The following is a 24,755-nucleotide window of genomic DNA, read 5'->3' as shown; positions in this document are numbered from 1 at the left end:
TTCAGCCCACAATGTCTGGGCCAAGCATGATGCCAAATTAAACTAATCCCTTCTGTCTGCACATGATCCATATCCCTCCATTCTCTGCATATTCATGTGCCTATCTAAAAGCCTCTTGAACACCACAATCATATCTGCTTCCACTACCCCACCTGGCAGCAGGTTCCAGGCACCTACCACTTTTCTGTGTAAAAGAAAAACTTGCCCCAAACATCTCCTTTGAACTTCCCCCTCTCACCATGAAGTTATGCACTCCAGTACTGCACATTTCCACCCTTTGAAAAAAGATTCTAGCTGCCTATGCCTCAATTTTATAAACTTCTATCAGGACACCCCCCCCCCCCCCAACTCCTCCTCAGCCTCCGACATTCCAGAGAAAACAATCCAAGTTTGTCCAACCTGTCATTGTAGCTAATACCCTCTAATCCATGCAGCATCCTGGTAACCCGCTTCTGCACCCTCTCTATAGCCTCTACATACTTTCTGTAAAGGGGCGACCAGAACTGCACACAATACTCCAAGTGTGGCTAACCAAAGTTTTATATAAGTGCATCATGTCCTCCTGACTCTTATGCTTTATGCCCCTAGTAATGAAGGCAACCACTATCTACTTGCTTTGCCACTTTCAGGGAGGCATGGACTCAGACCCCAAGATCCCTCTGTACAATGCTGTTAAGTGTTCTGCTGTATATTTTCCCCTTACATTTGACCTCCCAAAAGGCAATACCTCACACTTGCTCAGATTAAACTCCATCTGCCCATAACTGTAACTGATCTATATCCAGCTGTATCTTTCAACGATCTTCTTCACTGTCTGCAACAGTGCCAGTTTGTGTGTCGTTTGCAACCCATTTACGTTTTCATCTTCATCATTTATCACAAACAACAGAGGTCCCAGCTCTGATCCCTGTGGAACACCACTGGACACGGACCTCCATCCAGAATAACACCCTTCCACCACTACCCTCTGTCTTCTATGGGCAAGTCAATTCTGAATCCAAACTATCAAGTCATCATGATCCCATGCATCTTAATCTTCTGAATCAACCTACTATGGAGGGCTCTCATCAAGTGTCTTTCTGAAGTCCCATGTAGACAAAATCCACTGCCCTACCCTCATCAATCACCCTGGTCACCTCCTCAAAAAAACTCAATCAAGTTTGCAAGACATGACTTGCCCTGCACAAAGCCACGTTGACTGTCCCTAATTAGCTCCCAAATGTGGATAAATCCTATCCCTTAGAATCCTCTCCAATAGTTTCCCTACCATTGATATGAGATTTACTAGCCTATAATTTCCAGGCTTACCCCCCATTTCCTTTCTTAAACAAAGGAACAACATTGGCTACTCTCCACTCCTGTGGGACCTCACCTGTGGCTAGAAAGGATATAAAAATCTTCATCAAAGCCCCGGCAATCTCCTTTCTTGCCTCTCTCAACAACCTGAGATAGATCCCACCGGGCCCTGGGGATTTATCCGTCTTAATGCTCTTCAAGGGACCCAACATCATCTCTTTCTTGATGTCAAAATGCCCTAGCATATTCGAATACCCCACACTGATCTCACTATTCTCCATGTCCTAATCCTTAACAATGCAAAGTACTCATTTAGTACTTCGCCAACATCCTCTGACTCTGAGCATAAAATCCCTCCTTTTTCCTTGAGTGGTCCTACCCTCTCCCTGGTCACCCTCTTATTTTAAGATACAAAAAAAAATGCCTTGGGATTCTCTTTAATCCTACTTACCTGGAACATTTCATAGCCCCTTTTGGCCCTCTTAATGCCCTGTTTGAACTCTTTCCAGCTTCTTTATATTCCTTAAAAGCCCTGTCTGATTTCAGTTTCCTAAACCTTACAAATGTTTTCTTTTTAACTAAATTTACAACCTCTCTCATCTGCCAAGATCTCCTTACATAGAACATAGAACAGTACAGCACAGGACAGGCCCTTTGGCCCACAATGTTGTTCCAACATAGCTAATCCCTCCCAACTACAGAATACCCTTATCCCTCTATTTTCCTCTCATTCATGTGCCTATCCAAACCCCTCTTAAAAGCCCCAATGAATTTGCCTCCATCACCCTATCAGGCAACGCATACGAGGTATCCACCACTCTCTGAGAAAAAAACATACCCCTCACATCCGATCTGAATCTGCTCCGTCTCACCTGAAATGCATGCTCATACCTTACTATCTTTGTCCTTTCTCCTTACTGGAACATGCCTGTCTTGAATTCTGGTCAGCCGGTCTTTAAATGACTCCCACATGTCAGATATGGACTTGCCCAACAACAACTGCTTCCAATTTATTCTTCCAAGCTCCTGCTCTAATAATAGAGAAACTGACAATCTTCTGCAAACCCACTGATGCCCACAGCTACCTCAATTACAGCTCCTTCCACCCTGTCTCTTGCAAGGATGCTATCCCTTTTTCTCAATTTCTCTGCCTCCACTGCATCTGCTCCCTTGATGAGGCTTTCCACTCCAGGACATCTGAGATGTCCCACTTCCTTTCTAACTGGGGCTTCCCCCCCGACTGTGGTCGAGAGAGCTCACACCTGTACCTCTGCCATTTCCCGCACCTCCACTCTCACCCCCACCCCTCCCAGACCCAACAGGGATAGGGTCCATCTTGTCCTCATATTTCATCCCACCAGCCTACGTATCCAACACATCATTCTCCGCCACTTTCGCCATCTCCAACGGGATCCCACCACCAAGCATATCTTCGCCTCCCCACCCATTTCTGCCTTTCGCAAGGACCGCTCTCTCAACGACTCCCTCATTCACTCCTCTCCCACATCCTGCTCCCTCCCTGGGAACTTTCCACTGCCCCCACCATAGGTGCAACACCTGCCACTGCACCACCTCCATCCAGGGACCCAAACAGTCCTTTCAGATGAGACAGAGATTCACCTGCACCTCCCTTAATATCACTTACTGCATTCGGTGCTCCGAGTATGGCCTCCTCTACACTGGTGAGACCAAACGCAGACTAGGTGACCTTTTCGCAGAACGCCTGCGCTCTGTCCATAATCGTGACCTGCATCTTCCTGATGGCAGTCACTTCAACTCCCCCCCCACCCCCCCAACACTGTCACTGATATGTCAGTCCTCGGCCTCTTCCACTGCCAGGAGAATTCCAAGCGCAAACTGGAGGAACAGCACCTCACTCTCCGTCTTGGGACCTTACAGTCTAATGGCATGAATATTGAATTCTCCCTCTTAAGGTAATCCCCACCCCCCTTCCCCACAAACCGCCCCCCATGCTTCTTCTCTTCTTCCCTTTCCTAGCCTTTCTTTCCTCTCTCTTCTTACCTTTTACACATCCCGCGGTGGACCTGCTCTCCGCTTCTCCCCCACACCTGCCTATTACCTGCATCTACCTATCACCACCCTGTGCCCACCCTGCCTCCCCTCTATTGTCCACCTATCACTGCTCTGCTTTTCCCTCCTATATATTGGGCTTCCCCTTTTCCTATCTTCAGTCCTGAAGAAGGGTCCTGACACAAAACGTTGACTGCCTGCTTTTCTCCACGGATGCTGCCTGGCCTGCTGAGTTCCTCCAGCATCATTGTGTTTTTAATCCTGCCTGATAATGCTGTAATTGGGGCCCTACCCTAATTTAATACTAACCCCCCAACAGGTGCAGACTTCTCCTTATTCATAACTATCCAAAATCTTAAGGAGCAGTTTGAGCAGAAACTTCAGAAATGAGCAATGATTTTCAAAATTCTGGATACAATTTGTGTTGAGTTGGGTCAATTGCACCAAAAGCAGAATCTTTAAAGTTTCAATTCCTTATCACCTTACTCTTTGAAATATTTAACGATCGATGAGCAGTCTTTGAAGATTTAAAGTCATCAGCATTCTGTTCAGCTTGTGTGCTTCCATCCTTAAGGTATTGTTTCTACCAAAAAAAGAACAAGCTTTTTTAAGTTGATCCATTCAATGGTTTAATTTAAACTGAGGCCTTAAAAGTGGGAATATAAAAATAGGCTATGCAAAATTCAAGCACAGATCTGAAGAATTATTTTCCCACGAGTACTAGATGCAAGCAGTAGACTCGCATCAAAGCAATTAATGTCATCTGATTATTGCTTTTAAGAAGAATTAGAGAAGTATCTGGTTAGGAACAATACTGATAGTTTTTGAATGAAATATAAATAAATAATCCAATGTTCTGCAGAATACTGACCTTCTTAATACTATCTATAATATGCAACTGTTTATAGACAATAAACCTTCACAGTTCTCTCCTGAGAAGGACTCCTTAAAAAAATCACAATTCAAGCCTACCCTTGGAACAGCTATTCCCATCATCTTAAACCTGCCAGCATGTAGTGCTCCACTTGGACATTGAAAAGATGTGTGTGAACTTGGCATCTTTCCTGCTCTGGGCACTGGACTCAGATCAAAATCTCTGTGCTAAAGCTTCATTTGGAAATTTACTAATAAAGACTTCAAAATAAAAGTCACCCTTTGGTCCAGGCTCTCATGTAGTGCCATGTAGAATGGTAGAGCATGTGAGTTTAACCAATCAGCTGCAGGGCACAGATTTTGTAGGTGGAACTTTATGTTGATGGATTATGAATGCTGTATCATATGGTTAAAAATATGAACATAATCATGCACATAAGTAGGACTAAAGAAAACAATACCACTGTCACAGATTGCCTTTGGAAATTGAAGTTCTCACCAATTATATTTTTTTTATACAAGTGGAGTTCACCCTATTAATCTCATTTGGTATTATTAGAATATTTACTTTGTTCAGCAAATGGTGGAGCAGACATTTGCATTCTAGGAGGATCCCCCATAAACTGTGACTCTCAAGGCAATCCAGGCTGAACTTTATGTTTCAGCTGGCTGTTTGCTGGCTGTATGGTAGAAACGGTTCAAATTAGAAGACAGCACTTGGCCAGTAATCCAACTCACTGTACTATGGAATGGAAAGGCACAAGTGTTGATGGCATAACCGAAAATTCCCCATGTTGATGTGCAAGTAGATTTCTCTCCAGATTGTATTGAAATTGCATAGAACTGTACAGTGAACAGGGTAAACTAGAACAGCTGAAAAGAGTGAGGTAGAATCCAGAGTCAGGATAAAAAGCGTCTTCTAAGATATTAGTAATGATGTAAATCAAATTTCCAGACTTCATGGAGGTAAAGAGGAGGAATCCAAAGCAGAGCAGTGTAAGTATTGAGAATGCCTTATAACGCCATCTATAAATTTGCTGATGACACCACTGTTGTTGGCAGAACCTCAGATGGTGATGAGGAGGCGTACAGGAGTGAGACAGATAGGCTGGTTGAGTGGTGTCACAGCAACAACCTCCCACTCAATGTCAGCAAGACCAAGGAGATGATTGTGGACTTCAGGAAGGGGAAGTCGGGAGAACACACACCAATCCTCATTTAGGGGTCATTGGTGAAAGGGTGACTTCCTGGGTGTCAATATCTCAGAGGATCAATCTTGGGCCCACACCTTGATGCAATCACGAAGAAGGCACACCAGTAGCTCTACTTCATTAGGAGTTTGAGGAGATTTGGTATGTCACCAAAGACTCTTGCAAATTTCTATAGATATGCGGTGGAGAGCATCCTGACTGGTTGCATCACTGCCAGGTATGGTGGCTCCAATGTGCAGGATTGAAAGAGGCTGCAGATGGTTTTAGACTCAGCGAGTTCTATCAAGGGCACAACCCTCCCCATGAGGACATCTTCAAGAGGTAGAGCCTCAAGAAGGCGGCATTCATCATTGAGGACCCTCATCACCTGGGACGTGCCCTCTTCATGTTCCTGCCATCAGGGAGGAGGTACAGGAGCCTGAAGACCCACACTCAACGTTTCAGGAACAGCTTCTTCCCCTCTGCCATCAGATTTCTGAATGGTCCATGACACCATGAACACTACCTCATTATTCCTCCTTTGCACTATTTATTTATTTTTGTAACTTATAGTAATTTTTATGTTTTTATGTCTTGCACTGTACTGCTGCTGCAAAACAACAAATTTCACGACATATGTCAGTGATAATAAGCCTAATTCTGATTCCTGTAAGTAGAAATGAAAAATATGGAAATTATGATGTTTTTTTCTCTTACTTGGTTTCTGATTTCATCCTGTGGGAGAACTGCATTTGTTACTCAGTATTGAGAGTGTTTTGAAAAGGCCATGAGGATGTCTGGGCCAGGAAAAGCTAATACTTGACCAGTTCACTCAAGAATGTTTTGAGAATTGTGTGGGCACAGTCCCTAAAATGTCAAGCCCCAAACAACCATTGCAACAACATTTTCATGTTGTCCCTGTCAAAGGAATCAATGTGGTTCATATCTATCCACTTGCAAGCAATGAGGTTCCATTTCTACCTTGTTGCATCTTCAGTTGGAGCTCTTTCTAGAATATTACTTCTTATATTTTATGTCACTAGTCAAGCATTCGAACAGCTGAATTTTCAGACTTGTTTTTAATGTGATCAGTAAAAGGATGGGACACCCAATGCAAATTGTGATGTGGCCTGTATTCTGCACCATCAATGTGGGTGGGCCTGTACCATTCCTGTTCTTTCATTACACCTTCACGAAAAGAACCATGTTATGAAATCTGTTTGGAAAGGAAAAGTTTTCAAAGCTGTAGGAGAAGAGTCGTTAAGTGAGAGTCATTGGCATGTCCTATAACATGGCTTAGTACAGAGGTAATTGGATAATTGCCCTCCTGTGTAGTATGAATATTTGGTTATGTAAAACAATCTTCTCAGTATGTTATTTACTTATGTTCATGGGTTTTCTACTGTGCTAATAACCCATTGCTTCCTCTTTCAGGTCCTCTATGTGTTTACAACTGTGTCTTTCTTTGTTTTAGCTTGCCATGCATCCTGTGCAACCTGCACTGGCTCTGCTCCTGTGCTTTGCACCTCCTGTGCCAGCCGCCATGTCCTACACAAAGGCCAGTGTCTCTCAGCCTGTCCTGAGGGATTTTACTCTGCGGATGGAATATGCCGAGGTATGCAGTATTGCTGTGCACTCAGTTGCGGAAGTATGATACAGTGTTGTTTTTTTGATCGAAGAAGCTGAAGCAGATCTTATTACAAAGCCTATGCTGGATCACTAATTCTATTATCTTTCAGAATGTTTTATATTGCCCTTTTAATTGTTTTGTTTTGGCTTTAACTACATGTTAAGTTTTGCTGCAGATTCCATAAACCTCTCATTATTGACTTAATGAGACTAATTTTGAACCAATAGCTTGGGTGTGGGTGAAAATAATGATTTCTAAAATTGCAAATCAAACCCAAAGCACCCAGTTCTGGTTAGGAAGTGGGTGACTAATCTGCCTTCAAGAGGTAGGTCAGTCAGTTAAACCTTTAATACCAGCACACTTAAAGCCAGATTTCTGGATGTTGCTGGTAGACACAGCCCACCTCTCCACTGGATGTAACACCCCTCACTAATAAACACAACATTCAAAGACTTGCCCACTAGTCCCCCATTGAATAAGCCATGTAAAGTTAGGCCTGGTGCGTTCAAGAGTAAGTGAACTTGTAAACATGAGATCATTGATGAATAACGTTTAATTATCTCTCTGGCACTGAAGATGATTTATTTTGAGCATAATATCAATGTTAATTTGTTTTGGAGATTTGTAAATACATATATAATGTTTTAATCATTGTGTAGGTCAGCAAGTGGAGGGATTGAAGGGATGGTGGAGGTTAGGTCAAGTAAGTCTGAAAGAAGGGACAGACAGGGCCAGGTTATTAAATGTAGGTGGGACTAATGGGCTAAAGTGCATTTATTGCAGTGCAAGGAGTATTACAGGTAAGGCAGATGAACTTAAAGCCTGGATTAGTGCATGGAACTGCAATGTCGTGGCCATTACAAAGACTTAGTTGAAAGAAGGGCAGGACTGGCAGCTCAATGTTCCAGGGTTTAGATGTTTCAAATGTGATAGAGAGAGATATAAAAGGTGGGGGAGTTGCACTACCGATAAGGGAGAATGTCACGGCAGGGATATCTTGGAGGGCTCATCCAGTGAGGCAATATGATCAGAGCTCAGAAATATGAAACGTGCAATCACTATGACAGGGTAATACTTATAGGTCTCCCAATAGTCAGCGGGAGATAGAGGAACAGATATGTAGGCAGATCAGGGAAAGATGTGAAAAGAAAAGGGTTGTTGTAGTGGGTGACTTTATTTTTCTGAATGTTGACTGGGACTTCCTTCATGCCAGAGGCTTACATGGGACAGAATTTGTTAGGTACTTCCAGGAGGGTTCTTGAAACACTTCATAGATAGCCCAACCAGGGAAGGGGGCATACTAGGCCTTGTACTGGGAAATGAAATTGGCCAGGTGATCGAAGTTCCAAGGGGAGAGCATTTTGGGAACTGCAACAATAACTCCGTAGGTTTTAAGATAGTTATGGATACAGATAAGACTGGAACATGGCTGGGATGGGGGGAGAGGTAGGGGAGTGCTAAATTGGGGGAAGGCTAATTACAACAGTATTAAGCAAGAACTGGGAAGAGTAGATTGGGAGCAGCTGTTATTGGGTAAGTCCACATCTGGTGTGGGTGTTGCTTAAAGGCCACCTGGTCAGAATTCAGGACCAGCATGTTCTTATGAGGAACAAAAAAATAAAGATGGCAAGTTTCAGGAACTTTGGATGATGAGAAATGTTGTAAATTTAGTCAAGAAGACAAAGGAAGCATATTAGGGTTTAGGAAGCTGAAACTGGACAGGGCCCTTGAAGGAAACAGAAGAATCTGGAGGGCTAAAAGGGACCATAAAATGTCCTTGGCAAGGAGGATTAAAGAAAACCCCAAAGCATTTTATATATATATTGAAAACAAGAAGGTAGCGAGGGAGAGGGCAGGACCACATAAGGACAAAGGAGAGAATTTATGCCTGGAGCCAAAGGAAGTGGGCAAGGTACTAAATGAGTACTTCACATCGGTATTTAACACTGAGAAGGACATGGGCTATAGTGGGGTCAGGGAGGGCAGTTCTAGGGCATGTTGATGTTAAGGAGGAGGAGGTGTAGGGTCTCTTGAAGAACATTAAGGTGGATAAGTCCCCAGGGACTGACGGAATCTATCCCAGGTTATTGAGGGAGGTAAGAGATGAGATTGCTGGGGACTTGACAGAGAATTTTGTATCCTCTTTAGCCACAGGCAAGGTCCCAGAGGACTGGAGAATAGCTAATGTTGTTCCTTTGTCAATAGGAATAATCCTGGACTTACATCAGTGGTAGGGAAATTATTGGAGAAGATTCTTAGGGATAGGATTTACTCACATTTGGAAAAGCATGGACATATTAGTCAGCATGGTTTTGTGTGGTGGAGGTCATGTCTTAAAAATTTGATTGAATCTTTTGAGGAAGTGACAAAGATGATTGATGAGGGTAGGCCAGTGGATGTTGTCTACATAGACTTCACTAAGGCATTTGACAAGGTCCCTCATGGTAGGCTGATCCAGAGGATTAAGGCACATGGGATCCATGGTAATTTAGTAGATTGGCCTGGCCATGGAAAAAAGAGGTAATGGTGGAGGGGTGTTATTCTGACTGGCATCTGTGACCAGTGGTGTTCCACACGGATCAGTATTGGGATCTCTGTTGTTTGTGAGATATATATATCTATAACTGATTTGGATGAAAATGTAGGTGGCCTGATCTGTAAATTTGCAGATGGCACAAAAATTGGTGGAGTTATGGATAATGGGGAAGGTTGTCAAAGAATACTGCAGATTGTAGATCAGTTGGAAATATAGGCGGAGAAATAGCAGATAGACTTTAATACAGACGAGTGTGAGATGTTTCTCACTTTGGGAGGTCTTATGTAAGAGGAAAGTGTACAGTAAGTGACAGGACCCTTAGGAGCATTGATGTTAGGATTACAGAGGCATCTTGGGGTGCAAGTCCATATCGCCCAGAAAGTGGCAACACAAGTAGATACGGTGGTTTAGAAGATGTATGGCATTCTTGCATTGAGTATAAAGGTTGGGAAGTTATATTACAGCTTTATAAAACTTTTGGTTAGGCCACATTTGGAGTATTGTGTACAGTTCTAAATTAAACTGCAATGTTTCCGAGATGTATTCAACATGTTTCCAAAAATCCCAACTTTAATTATCTGCTTGTTGTAAAACAGTATTGCTGTACAATCTGTTGCTGAGTAACTGAAATTCTTCAAGGTCAATGCAGTCAAAGGCTACCATTTATTAACCCACTAAGAGACAAGGCTGTATAATTACATTGCAGGAAGGACATAGAGAAGAGGTTCACCAGGAGTTGCCTGGATTAGAAAGTATTAGCTATAAGGAGAGATTAGACGAACTTGGATTGTTTCCTCTGGAGCACTGGAGGCTGAGGGGGTGACCTGATAGGAGTACATAAAATTATGAGAGCCATAGATGGGGTAGATCGTCACAGCTTTTTCACAGGGTGGAAATGTCATATTACGGGGGGCATAGCTTTAAGGTGAGAGGGGAGAAGTTTAAAGGAGATTTACGAGGCAAGTTTATTACAGAGAGAGTGGTAGGTACCTGTACGTACTGCCAGGGGAGGTGGTCGAAGCAGATATGATAGCAATGTTCAAGAGGCATTTTGACAGGCACATCAACAAGCAGGGAATAGAGCAATATGGGCCTTGTGCAGACAGATGCGACTAGTTTAATTGGCATCATGGTCGGCACAGGCATCGAGGACTGAAGGGCCTGTTCCTGTGCTGTACTGTTCTATGTATCTTTCATGTCTTGCTCTTTATCCCACCTTTCTTTCTTTTATTCACTCATTGTTCCAATTTCTATATGCAATTTAAATCTTAAATTACACTTTCTGTATGCTTTTTGATTCAGACACTGTTTGGCCACAAATCCCCAGTAGGGAACATTGGGCTGGGTCACAGCATGTCTGTGCTTCAGAGCCTGAAAAAGTCAGGAGAGCCGTGGGAGAGGTGAATTACAGCAGTGACTCACCCCAGAATCAGAGCATCATTTAGAAAACTGTGCTTTGTAAAAATAAAACGTAAACCGCTGGGAAGGACACCCGGTGACTCATCTCTCATTAATATTCTCCTAACTTAAACTGCAATGTTTCAGAGATGTATTCAACATGTTTCCAAAAATCCCAACTTTAATTATCTGCTTGCTGTAAAACAGGATTGCTGTACAATCTGTTGCTGAGTAACTGAAATTCTTCAAGGTCAATGCAGTCAAAGGCTACCATTTATTAACCCACTAAGAGACAAGGCTGTATAATTACTCAGAGATGGAAATCTGTGTTGCAGAATTAGCGATAAGTAAAATTAGAACAAAATACTTCTTAATCAATTTTTGAAACATTATAGTCAAATGCTCCAGCAACAAATTAGGTTCAATCCTCAGTTTCTGGGAATTAAATTGTATAAGTCTAACATGTAGAATTAATTCAAAGTTGTGGCACCAGACCTTCTACAACTTGTAAACTTGGGCATCAAGTATAATATTGCCATCAGTTCTAAAGTGGGCAGACCTGGCTAAAGGCTCAATTTTCTATTTTTATTACTCTCAAGATCATTTTGCATCATATTTAGTGAAGAGTGCCCTTTTTCCCCACAGACAATTTTGCTTGTAAGCTTACTCAGAGCATAAAGAATTTAGTTCTGCCATTGAATCTGGAATCAGCTTTGATGCAGCTCTTTGTAAAATGGTTTTGAAACCTATTTTAATGGAAATCCCCTGTGGTGGGTTGACTATGGGAAGCCTGGGGTCTGCCCAGAATGGCTAAAAAAAAGCCTGCAAATAGAGAGACACTGCTGTCCGATTTATTCCTGCAGTGACCACTGTTATCTCATTTGCTATTGACTTAAAATTTGGACAGATGTACTGATGGCGCAGATTGGTGTAGTTATATCATAAAGGAACATGGTTGAATAATAATAAAGGCCTTCCAAATATTCTCCTTCTGTCCAGTAGCAATTGTATAATTCTATGGCCTATCAAAACCAATTGCCATTTCTTGGCTATTTGTTTTATTCTGCTTCATTTTAAAGTTTGATTTTGCTTCCCCCTGCATTTTCAGCCACTATTTGAGAAACTGGATAGACGCATTAATTTTATTTTATTGGGTGTGGGAATTACTGGCAAGGCCATCATTTATTGTTGATCCCTGGTTGCCCAAGATGGATGTTGGTGGGCCTGGTGATATTGGTTTGAGTCAACTGAGAAAAATGCAAGATCAATCCAGAGTTGCCATACTAGTGTAGCGCTGGATAGCATTTAGGTCAGACCAGATATGGATAAGAGGTTTCCTCCTCACAAGGTCATTAGTAAAGTGTTTGAATTTTTATAATTTAACATCTGTAAACAGCTACCAGTTTTTTTTAAATTCCAGTTGACATGGTGCAACTTGAAGTTCAGTTCCCTCTACTAATGGTTCAGGCCTGTGGGAGACTAGTCCTGTGGCATAAACACTGATTGACCAGGATTTTCACAGCATTACTTTAGTATTGGATGCTGGAGTGCAGCCTGGATGAGTGATCTGCTCAGATTTCCTTCAACTCCAGGAAGAATCATCTACCTTCCATACTCTGCCTTCCTTCTTCGGTAACATAGTAACATGTGCACTGCTTGAGGATTGCAGCTCAGATGTTCAACGGTCACAACCTATGGAAGAGTTTGATTAATGCTGCATTATGTTTCTTTTCCAAAAAATCCAATTCTATCTTAAAACATTAGATCTTTGTTGTTATTTTATTTTCTTGAAGCCTGTAGCCCTCCTTGCCGAGCCTGTGTTGGACCCAAGCAGTCACAGTGCATCAATTGCCTCAAAGCTGAGGAAGCCATTCAGATTCATCAGGAGACTGATGGAGTGCCACATGGAGTGTGTGTGGCTAATTGTAAGCCACGCTTCTTCATGGGTATCACTAAAGTGTGCACAGGTAAGTGCTTTGTGCTATATGATGTGATTTCAATTTCTCCTCAATTAGATTTGAGGAGCATATCCAGGTTTAAAAGTTGTATACTTGATTTCGCTATAGAGAAATAGGAATGATGTCTGGGGAATTTTTTTTAAACTATCAAAGTTGTTACTGTTTAGTAATTCCATAAATATGGAGTATTCAGCCATCAGTATATATGAACTTGATGCTGGAGGTTCCAATTTACCTTAACAAAAGTGAATAACAGTTTCAAAAATTGGTTTCTTCTCTTAAATAACCCATCAAACCCTAAAATTAAAATTAATTTTCAGCATCATGCAAAGCAGGTTGTAATGCACATACTTTCCTCTGTTCTAACCTTAATGTAATATTATGCATTCTTACCATGTGTTGATATCTCAGTTGCTATTAATTATTGATGAAATAATACTAATGACAGCTGCTGAAAGATTTTTTTTAAAGCCTTTTCATAAAACACCCAATAGGAATTGCCCACTGTGGTTCTTTACCAGGTACCTGTGATAACTAGTTCCTTTCCCTCAAAATGGATCTCATTAAAGTCTAACCATTTTTGTTATATCGATCGCACTTAAGTAGCTTTGACAGAAATTATTAAAAAATGCATTTGACACAAATAAGTTTTTTTTCAACAATGAACAAAATAATGATTTGTTAATAATGCACTCTCAATATTCTGGTCAAAATTTAATGTTGACTTAAATCTTGGACTTTTTTGTTTAATTACATCTGAAGGCTACATCAGTATGTGCAACATCTCCATAATTCCTTAGTTGATTACTCTGATTCTCTCTCATTAGGGAATTTATCCATCAATGCCCCCATATTCCTGAATTCTTTCTCTGGATCCTTCATCTTGCTCAGTCTTTCCCCACCTTCAACGGGTTCCTTATACCCAACAGCATTTTTGTTCTGCTTCACTCAGTTCTACTTATTACTCCTATTCTTGCTCAGAAATCAACATTGCCACATTTTGCTACATTAAAGGGTGCTAGTTAGTTGTAACTTGTTTATCTGTGAATTATGCCTCCTTTCTTTGGATATCTTTATCTTTATTAGTCACATGTACATTGAAACACACAGTCTTTTGCGTAGTGTTCTGGGGTCAGCCCGCAAGTGTCGCCATGCTTCCGGCGCCAACATAGCATGCCCACAACTTCCTAACCTGTATGTCTTTTGGAATGTGGGAGGAAACCGTAGCACCCGGAGGAAACCCATGCAGACATGGGGAGAACGTACAAACTCCTGACAGACAGTGGCCGGAATTGAACCTGGGTCACTGGCGCTGTAAAGCGTTATGCTAACCACTACATACATTAACATTTATTGAGGATGGACCCATCTCAGCCTGGAGGACAGTTGCTGGTGCTGTGACCTCTAAAATAAAATACTATTGATTAATTATAATCTCCTGTTGTTATAAACATTCCTGTAGTAGATTGGTTCCCAAACCCAGACGAAGTGATTGAAAATCAAAAATCTGTGGAAGCTAGAAATCTGAAATAAAAACAGAAAATGCTGCAAGTACTCAGCAGGTCAGGTAGCATCCAGAGAAGGAGAAACAGAGTTAACGTTTCAGGTGCAGCACCTTTGTGAACTGGAAAAATGGGGAAAAAAATCAAGGTAGTTTTAGTTGAAGACAGAATGTGGGAGGGATGGATAGGATAAAGGGAAAACCTCTGATTGGGTAAGGCCAGGGTTGCCCAGGTGATCCCGATAATTACAGAACCATCTAGTTAATAGATTTCAGAGAATAAGTTGTGAAAGGGAAAGTAAGCAAAGGAACATGCCAAAGTTGTGAACTGAAGTCAGAGCTGTTGCTGAAATCTGAAATCAGAAGGAGAATGCTTGAAAACCCAGCAAAGCAGGCAGCGTCTGTGGAGGGGGGAAAAAAATTGAGTTAGTATTGCACATGAGTAACCTACAGCAGCAGAAGAAAGCAGGTTATTGGAACTTGTTGAATTTGATACTGAGTCCTGAAGGCTGCAATGTGGTTGCAGCTGAAGTGATAGTGTTACGGACTCAGTGAAAGTCCCTTTAAGATAGAGAGTGTGTGTGTATGTGTGTGTGGGGCGTGCTTACGTCAATAGAAGATAAAGGACGTAATGACGTTGTTGAAGAAGTCAGAAGAAGAAGAAAGAGAGAGAGAGAAGGGAGAGAGACACCAGCCTGCTTGTTTTCTCTATCGATGGATGAGAAACAATAACTGTGTTTGCCACTGAAATCCATGTATGGAAGTTGGAAGTAATCCGGTGGAGTTCACTTTGTTGCTGACCTGTAGAAGGAAACAGGTATTTGTGTGTGGACGACCACGGTTCGGATGCTTTTCGGGGTGAGGAAGTCACTACCGAGTAAACACTGAAGTGTCGTTTGGGTTCCATCGTGGAACATTTGGATTTCGTATGTACTCTCTCTATGTTTTTCTACATCTACATCTTATCTTCAGACAACGGTGGTTGTTGAAGAAGCCCTTGCTCATGTTTCACCTTATGGCTTGCGGAACTGAACTTTAAGAACCATTCAGGAACTGGGAGTTTTGGACTTTGTCACACACACACACGAAGAGTTTAGTTTTGGGGTTAACGTTCGAGGTTTAACATTTTTGAATTCTAACATACTAACATTTTTACTTTTATTTTACGTATTATCATAAGTAGTGATTAATAAAATAGTTTTTAACACTGAATCATGCTCAGTGTGTTTCTTTTGTTGCTGGTTTGTGACAATAGCTGCTATTGAAGTCAGTAGATCCCCTTCAGGAATCATTCACTCTGTGACTGAAGCTTGAGAGAAAGCAGATCCCTAAACTGTTACCCCGCGATGGTGTAAATAGCCTGGAAAATGATGGTTCCTTCTTTAGTGTTTTTGAGAGTTGGTTGACCTGCTTTGAACAGAGTACTGTCATCACAGGCAATGCAAGAGACTGCAGGTATTGGAATTTGGAGCAAAGATATAAACTGCTGAAAGAACTCAGCACGTCAAGCAGCATCGGTGGAGGCAAAGGGATGGTCGATGTTTCGGGTTGAGACCCTGCATCGGGATGTGATGCAGAAACTTGACCCAAAATGACAACTATCCCTTTGCCTCCACGGATGCTGCTTGACCTGCTGAGTTCTTCGAGCAGTTTGGTTTCTTTCATCGTTTCCAACTCCAAGGTAAGGTAATCGTGCTAGCGCATTACCATTGAGTTTCATGTGCTAAAATACCCATCCCAAGCTCAGATTACCAGCCACAAGTCCCCTCCTGTGCATGTTTATCTCTGAGTGGCTTGAGGCATTCATTTCGACCAACTAATTATTAACAGCACATCTGATGATGTAGACCATAGCAAAATAGTGTCTGTGTGTTTGATTTCCCTCAGGCCATTGTTCTACACACTTATAATTCCAGCATCATTCTGTTGTTTACCAGACCAGAAGCAGATCAGATTGCCATGAGAAGAGGGAAAAAGGACCATACCTGTTCAAATGGCAATTGATTATGATGGATGTCAGTTCAGCTTCATTATGTTGGATATTTTGAATGGTGGTAGTGAGATTTGTTGTTTGATTCATTTGTATATTTGTTGCATTTACTTTATTGCACCAATTTTAAGCTTCATTAGGCAGTGCTTTATAAATAGCATGGCATTACTTAAATGGTTTTGCCTGTTTTTATTAACCTCCTTCAGATTCTCCTCCTGCAGACTTTGATTGTTGCTGATACACAGATCTATGAACGCCATTCGCTTTCCTAAACTTCTTTCTTATTTAAGCATGGGCAGTGTGGGTTCTTTCAAAGAGGGAGAGAAAAATCATAAGTGTTTCCAATGCCCTCTTAAACTGAATTGATAAGTAGACTGAACAGTAAGTCAACGCTTGGAAACTTAGTGAGGACAAATGAAAACATTGACTGAGGTTATTTGATTTCTTACTGAAAATTGTACTTGGCACTCGGATGCACATGCTGCATTCATGCTGAGGCAGAGTGATTTTCTAATGTTGACCTTAGTGTATATCACTAATAAAATAGATTCTAAACTTTTATTCTGCTTTACAGAGTTATGACATCGTTGTCCCAGTATGGAGTCTCACCAGCATAAGCACGTATTGGGAATATATTCCTCTTTATTTCCTGTCCATTAATTTGATGAATTGCCGTGCATTCATATTGCTGAGCTCCATGCTGGCAATGCAGATCTGTGAAAGTATTCCTTATCTGACACTGTTGCTCTTGGTGCCTGATGATTAGTACAGTGCATTCCACTGTTTGAAGTTCTAATTTTGCAACTGACTATGGGACATGCTCCTGATACAGTCCATGTTATTAAAACTTCTTGGTAATGACTTATTTGCTAATGAACAATTAAGTGTTTTTAAAAAATCACTGTGCTAGAAAAGCTATTCATTTTGGCCTTTGCAAATATACAGGTATATTATAACATACCCATGTGAGAAATACGCATAAATAGATAGATAAATAAACAAAGGAAGCACAGTTGAATACAGCTTTAAGAATAGTGGATTCTTTCTGATCAAAAAGTGTGTAAAAGCAAAAGAATTATATTTCCCCGAACAGGGAATATATAAAGGTATTGATTTTCTTGTTAAAACAGTTGGTAAATTGTTTGGAGAATCTGAAGAAAGTAGAATTAAATATTGTTGCATTTCAGAAAACACATACTTTAAAAAGGTAGCAAGTCACTTGAAGGGTAACCAAGAGACTCATGGATTGTGAAGTGCTGAATATTAATAACTGTTTTGTGTCTGCCATCTCTTATCTTGCATACAGAGTGTCATTCCACTTGCCTAAGCTGCACAGGGAGCAGTCCTCAAAACTGCACAGCCTGTTCTTCATCGAGAGTCCTACATAAAAGCAAATGTCTCCTTGTGTGCCCAGAAGGATTCTACAGTCAAGACAAGGCCTGTTATTGTATGTCTGATTCCTTCCCAATTCTACTGCTCAAGTACTTCTTTTTCTCCTTCAGCCTGTCTCTTGTATATTTTGCTGCAGTGTTCTGCCTTGCATATTAATAGATGCACTTTTGATTTCAAATTGGCCAGTCAGGAATATGAATCCTGTGATCCACAAAACTGTATTGTTCAGTTTGTTGTCTTGAACAAGTTAATCAACGATTAACTAAAGGAATCAAATGTTGTATTTCCAAGTTTGCGGATGGTACTAAAGCAGATGGAATTTTGAGTACGAAGGAGGATGTAAAGAGGCTTCAAGGAGGGTCAGACAAACCGATTGAATGCGTGAGAACACGGATGATGGAAAATAATGTGGAAAAATGTGAGGTCATCCACTTTGGTGTACAAAGCAGGAAGTCAGATTTCTTTTTCAAATGCGAGACATTGGATAGTGTGATGCTCAAACGAACCTTAGCGGCTGGTACACAAGTCATTGAAAGCCAATGTGCAGGTGTAAAAAGAAAGGCAAATGTATGTCCTATATTACAAGAGGATTTGAACACAGGAGTGACAAGGTCTTGCTGCAGTTGTATAGGGCCTTGGCGAGACAGCACCTGGAGTATTGTGTACATTATTGGTCCCGTTACCTATGAAAGGATATAGATGCCATAGAGGAAGCACGGCAAAGATTTACTTGATTGGTTCCAGAGGTGATGTGTTTGGCATTTAAGGAGAAATTGAGTAGACTAGGCCTATGTCCTCCAGAGATAAGGGGGGTGAGGAGCAATCTTGTTGAAACTTAGAAAATTCCTCCAGGGCTCAACAGACCGGATGTGGGGAACGAGATTTGCAGGCCGAGGTGTCTAAAACCAGAGGTCACGGTCTCTGAATCAGGTTGTTTAGTTCTGAATTGAGGATAAATTTCTTCATTCAGAGAGCAGTGAAGCTCAGTTGTTGAGTTCATTCAACAAGAAAGATCAGTAGATTTCTGCATTTGAAGGAACCGAGGGATAAAGGGGTGGTTCAGGAAAATGGTCCTGAGGTAAAAGATCAGGCATGATCTTGAAGAATGGTGGAGCTGGATGGCCTACTTACGTGTCTATTTCTTGTGTTCTAACAGAGTAATAATTAAGTGAATGTTATGTCTCATCAGTGAAGTTGGGTTTTTTTATGCGGTCAGTTGCATGTGGGAATGAGTGGTGGCCATTTGTATTGTTTAAATGGATTTCCAGAAGGAATTTGATGTCTCAGCACAAGAAATAATACACTAAACTGAAAGCATACCAAGTTGGAGGTACTTTGTGCTGGGACTTGGTAATTGATCAGAAAGTGAAACAGAGAGTAAGGAAAAGTGCAATGCTCTCTGTTTGGCAGACCATGACAAATGGTGTTGCCCAGAGGACTTGCCTCAAAGTCTTGGCCTTTCACCATAAACATGAATAACTTGGATGAAGAAATGTCTACCTTTGTTTGCCTTGAATGTGAAGTTAGAAGACATTGCAAGTTGTACTTATAGAATCAGGAATCTAAAACTGGGTGCATTCGTACTTCAGTAAATTCTCATTTATCCAGTATTATGCATCTTGCATCCGGCAAACATTTCTAAGAATGTGAAGCAATTTAATTTTTTTTTCAAAACTGTAAATTTGAATTTGACATAAATATTGAAGCTGATAAAATGCCATTAGAGTATCCAGAACACAGTGAATAAATTGCACTGCCCTTTTGACATTTAGAATGAAGTGATTTTAGCTTATGTGGTAATCTGTCCAAGGCTGGGCTATGTGTAAATGTCTGTGCAGAGTCTACATAATATTGTTTTGTTATTATGAAAATGGGCTCAGTGAATTTCATTTCTTGTTGCACAAAATGAACATGAAAAGACATATTTAGTTTATTGACATTTAAACGTAACAGTAGATGTAAGCTGATTAGCAGCAACATCCTCTTTGAAGATTAGGGAGGGTCAACAGTGGGGAGGGACGAGTGGACAAGGGAGTCGTGGAAAGAACGATCCCTGTGGAAGATGGAGAAGGGGGGGAAGGGGAAGATATGCTTTGTGGTGGGATCCCGTTAGAGGTGGCGGAAGTTGCGGAGAATGATGTGTTGGATGCGGAGGCTCGTGAAGTGGTAGGTGAGGACAAGGGGAACCCTGTCCCTGATATGTTGGCGGGGGGGGTGGTGGGTGGTTGGGTGGGGGGATGGAGTGAGGGCAGACATGCAGAAAATGGAGGAGATGCAGGTGAGGGCAGCATTGTTGGTGGTGGAAGGGAACCCCCATTACTGAAAAAAGAGGACATCTCTGATGTGGAAAGCCTCATCACGGGAACAGATACGCAAAGGCGGAGAAACTGGGAGAAGGGGATTGCATCCTTGCAAGTGAGAGGGTGGGAAGAGGTGCAGTCAAGGTAACCGTGGGAGTCAGTGGGTTCATAAAAGATGTCTGTGGTTAATCTGTCTCTGGAGATGGAGACAGAGAATCCAGAAAGGGGAGAGAGGTGTCAGAGATGGACCATATGAATCTGAGGGCAGGGTGGAAGTTGGAGGCAAAGTTGATGAAATTGACGAGCTCAGCACGGGTGCAGGAAGCAGCCCCAATGCAGTCGTCAATGTAGCGGAGAAAGAGTTGTGGAGTGTTACCGGTGTAGGCTTTGAACATGGACTGTTCCACGTAGCCGACAAAAAGGCAGGCATAGCTGGGGCCCATGCGAGTGCCCATGGCTACACCTCTGGTTTGGAGAAAGTGGGAGGAGCCGAAAGAGAAGTTGTTGAGGGTGAGTACCAGTTCTGCCAGATGGAGGAGGCTGCTGGTGGAGGGGAACTGGTAAATAGAGTTAATGTCTTGAGTTGATGACTTGATAATGAGTGCTTTGGTCTTGGTATCGCTGGGATAGGGAGGGCAAAATCAGTTAGTGTTCTTGCTCGTGACAACTGGTAGATGACACATGTTGGAGGTGCCCTTGCAGTAATGGGTCAGGACAAGATTGGAAGTAGCTATTGTGGCTTGATTGTTGCAGAATTCTTTGCCTGGGTGACATGAAGAATTGCTGCATGTTTACACTTTCACCTGAGGAGATGTGTTGGATGACAATAATAATCCAGTAATGTCCTCTTTGGAATAATTGCTTGCACCTTACAAACAGAACCTCTGTAATATGCCATGCTGTGCACTTATTCATTGGCTGGTTGTGTATCAAGAATGTTCCTGTTTTCATGGCATGAAAGTAAAATTCCTGCTGTTTTATTTGTTCAAAATCAACAACTTGTATTTATCTAGCTCTATTAACGTAATAACATATTCAATGATGCTCATTTATAGCATTTTCTCTTCCTTTCTAGCTTGTCATCCTTCTTGCAAAAGATGTGATGGTCCCTCAGACTCTGACTGTGTGACATGCCACCCTCATGCTACCTTGCTGAATGGATATTGCAGAACTGGCTGCACTGAGGGTCAATACCTGAACCAAGTTGGGTACTGCGATGGTAAGTGAACAGTTTGACCATGTATTACAAACTGAAAATCATCCCCTCATCTTGTAATGAATCCCTGAGGTCCTCTGTACATCCTCTGCCTCAATGTGGATTTGTGACTGAAGTGCTGAGTGTTAGGATTTCAGTGAGATGCTGTCTGCTCCCAAGGCCTGGTCATTTTTGGGTTGGGATATGGCCTTTTTGACTTGTCAGTCAGGGATAAAAACAAGATTGGACTGGAGAGGTTAATGCGGGATGAAGTCCAGCCACTCATGTCAAGGACAAGTCACAGTTGAGGACAGCATCGAAGTCTGTCTTCCAGTGGCCATTGACTGCCTCTGTGTCCTTGATGAGCTCAATCCCTTTCTTGGCCCTCCCTGAGGTGGGGCCTTGAGTGCTCGGCCTGTAGCCGGGGCTAGAGAAGAAACCACACATGTCATGACTAAAAGCAAGCAACCAAACCTCCTGCTCTTGCCATCCACCATGTCCTTTTGGTCAGGGTTTTCGACTGGACCTCTGCCTTCAGCTGCTTGTGGAAGTGTTTCTTCTCTCTTGAATAAAGGCAGTTTCCAATCCAAGAACACCTTATTTTTAAGGTTATTTAGCTCCTGGATCTCCTTGTAATTCTCATCAAACCAGTCCCGGTTATTCTTGTTAGAGAGGTCAATAGTCGTTTCTCAGGTGTCATTTATGGGGGACTTCAGGACAGCCCATGAACTGTGCACAGAGACACAAGAGATTCTGCAGATGCTGGAATCTGGAGCAGTACACAAAAAGTGCTGGAGGAACTCAGCAGGTCAAGCAGCATTCATGGAGATAAATAAACGGTCGACGTTTTGGGCCAAGACCCTTCATCAGGACTGGAAAGGAAGAGGGCAGAAGCCAGAATAAGAAGGTGGGGAAGGAGGAGCACACACAGGCAGGGGATAGGTGAGTTTAGGTGATAGGTGACGGGGGAAGGTAGTGGGTGGGAGAGGGAGTGAAGATGTAATAAGCTGAGAAGTGATAGGTAGAAGAGGCAAAGGGCTGAAGAAGAAGGAATCCAGTAGGAGAGGGCAGTGGACCATGGAATAAAGGATGGGGGAGGAGAGGAGATGGACAGGTCATCAAGGCAGGGTAAGAGAGCCTCAGGTATAAGGGAGGACAAAGGAGAGGAGGGGAAAGAAAAAAAAAGGGGTGGGGTTACTGGAAGTTAGAGAAATCAATGTTAAGGCCATCAGGTTGAAAACTCCCAAGGTGGAATATGAGGTGTTGTTCCTCCAACCTGCGCCTGGCCTCAGCGTGGCAGTAGAGGAGGCCATGGATAGACACGTCAGTATCGGAATGGGATGTGGAATTGAAGTAGGTGGCCACTGGGAGGTCCTGACTGTTGCAGCGAATGGAGTGAAGATGCTCAACAAAATGGTCACCCAATCTGCATCGGGTCTCACTGATGTACAGGAGGCCACACCAGATGCAATAAATGACACCCTCGGACCCACAGGTGAAGCGTTGCCTCACCTGGAAGGATGGTCTGGGACCCAGAATGGTGGCAAGGGAGGAGGTGCAGGGACAGGTATAGTGGGTATAAGTGCAAGGGGGGGGGGGGTGGTTATCGGTGGGGAGGGATGAGTGGACAAGAGAGTCATGGAGAGAGTGGTCCCTTCAGAGGGGTGGAGGGGAAGATGTGCCTGGTGGAAGGATCCCATTGCAGGTGGCGGAAGTTCCGGAGAATGTTGGATATGGAGACTCATGGGGTGGTAGGTGAGCACAAGGGGAACTCTGTTCCTGTTATGTCGGCAGGGGGAGGGGGTGAGGGCAGACGTGCGGGAAGTGGAGGAGATAGGGCTAAGGGCAGCATTGATGTTGATGGAAGGGAAATGAGCTGTGCACACCTTGTGGCTCCTGTTGGCTGGAAGTTAACAGGTTGACTGTGAGGTGCTGCCTGAGAAGAGCTACCTTTGTAGGATGGTTTGAGAGCTTTGACATTGATCTTCTTGGGACAACACTTCTGTTGATGCTGATGTTCTGGGGCCATGTTGATGGAGATATTCGTGCAGGTCAGATTGACGGTCAGTGCAGCAGTCATCGGCACCTGTCATGGTTCAGGTGATGGTGACATCTTTGGCTCCCTCTAACAGGTGCTAGGGATTGGACAGGGGGTGTTGCCATTGTGTCTTGTACTTGTCCCTCTTATGAAATAGGGTGTTCATTCTGACAAAGCTGTGCACCAAGCATGTTGTCCAGAGAAGGACTCTGTTCAAGTTAGAGAAAATCAAAATCAGTATCCATGGAAAGAGAAACAGAGTTTACATTTTGGTTCCGACACCTTGAGTCCTGAACCTGAAAAGTTAGCACTGTTTCTGCTTCCACAGATGCAGCCTGACAGCTTGGCTTTCTTTCACTCTTCCTTTGCCAAATTGTGCCTCACCAGACGGTTGCGTTATTTCCACTTCGGTGTTGAAGTCACCCAGAGGATCAGTTTGTCTCCTTTTCCAAGGTTGAAGGAGAAATCCTCCCTGGAGTCAGCTGAAGCTTCCAGGATTGGCGTGTATGAGCTGCTGACCGTAGCATGTTGGTTCTGTTAGACTGAACAGAGAGGTCATATGGCCAAGGAAGTTACTAATTCCACAGAAGAAGTTGCTGAGCTAGCTCATTCTTGATAGCAAAGGTCACTCTGTGAAGTTAAACTTCCTTTTCAAGTTTGTCCCTCCTGAAGAAAATGTACCCATCGCCTTGTTTTTAAACCGACCATCCCCTGCCCATTGTGTCTGACTCAGTGTGGTGATGTTGATGTCAAAGTGACTGAGTTTATGGACGATGAAAGCAAAGTGGTTCTTCAGGTTTGGCACTGCTGGAACTATCCATGAAGATCCTGACATTTCTGGTTCTGAACTTCACATTGTGGAGTGGAAATTGCCTGTGTGTGGTTTTGGTGGTTAGCTGTTGCATTACCAGTTATGACATACGTTTCACAGAGCAAGGTTTTGATCCAATTACAAGGTGCCCGACAGTAGAGGGATTAACACAGAAAGAAGGGCAGACCTGAAGGCGCCACCTGGCTTGTGCGTAATTGCTCAGTCACTCCTGCACTTGCACTCACACATGCATGAGTGTGCGTGCACACACACACACACACACACACACACACACACACACACACACACACACACACACACACACACACACACACACACACACACACACACAAGCTCAGCACAGGAGCCCTTACTCACTGACTTCTTCCTTGCTTCTCATCTTGTCACCGGCTCCCAAGCCCAACCACATACCAGGTGCTGTTCCAGTCCCCAGCTATGGCCCATATTCTGAAACAATGCATCCTACCATACACCTGATCCATGTTCTCGACTTTCAGTTCCGGCTGTACACCTGACCCATATTCCTGACTCCCTGCCTCCTGCTGACCACCTGGCCACACTCCTGATCCACAGCTCAAGCCGCATTCCTTATGAG

At 42.8% G+C, this 24,755-nt stretch overlaps 1 protein-coding gene across 1 annotated transcript in view; it reads left to right on the top strand.

Moving 5' to 3' along the window:
• Positions 1-24,755, top strand: part of fras1 (Fraser extracellular matrix complex subunit 1) — a 397,669-nt gene that overhangs the window by 226,489 nt on the left and 146,425 nt on the right. The window contains exons 17-20 of the mRNA XM_052040656.1: positions 6,865-7,005; positions 12,748-12,921; positions 17,710-17,850; positions 21,171-21,314. Coding sequence (XP_051896616.1) covers positions 6,865-7,005; positions 12,748-12,921; positions 17,710-17,850; positions 21,171-21,314 — 600 coding nt within the window. The remainder of the gene's footprint in view (positions 1-6,864; positions 7,006-12,747; positions 12,922-17,709; positions 17,851-21,170; positions 21,315-24,755) is intronic.

The sequence above is a fragment of the Pristis pectinata genome, chromosome 2, assembly GCF_009764475.1.
Source record: "Pristis pectinata isolate sPriPec2 chromosome 2, sPriPec2.1.pri, whole genome shotgun sequence".
In the NCBI taxonomy this organism is placed as follows: domain Eukaryota; kingdom Metazoa; phylum Chordata; class Chondrichthyes; order Rhinopristiformes; family Pristidae; genus Pristis; species Pristis pectinata.
The sequence above is the reverse complement of the archived record's forward strand: the minus strand, read 5'-3'. Positions and strand labels throughout refer to the sequence as shown.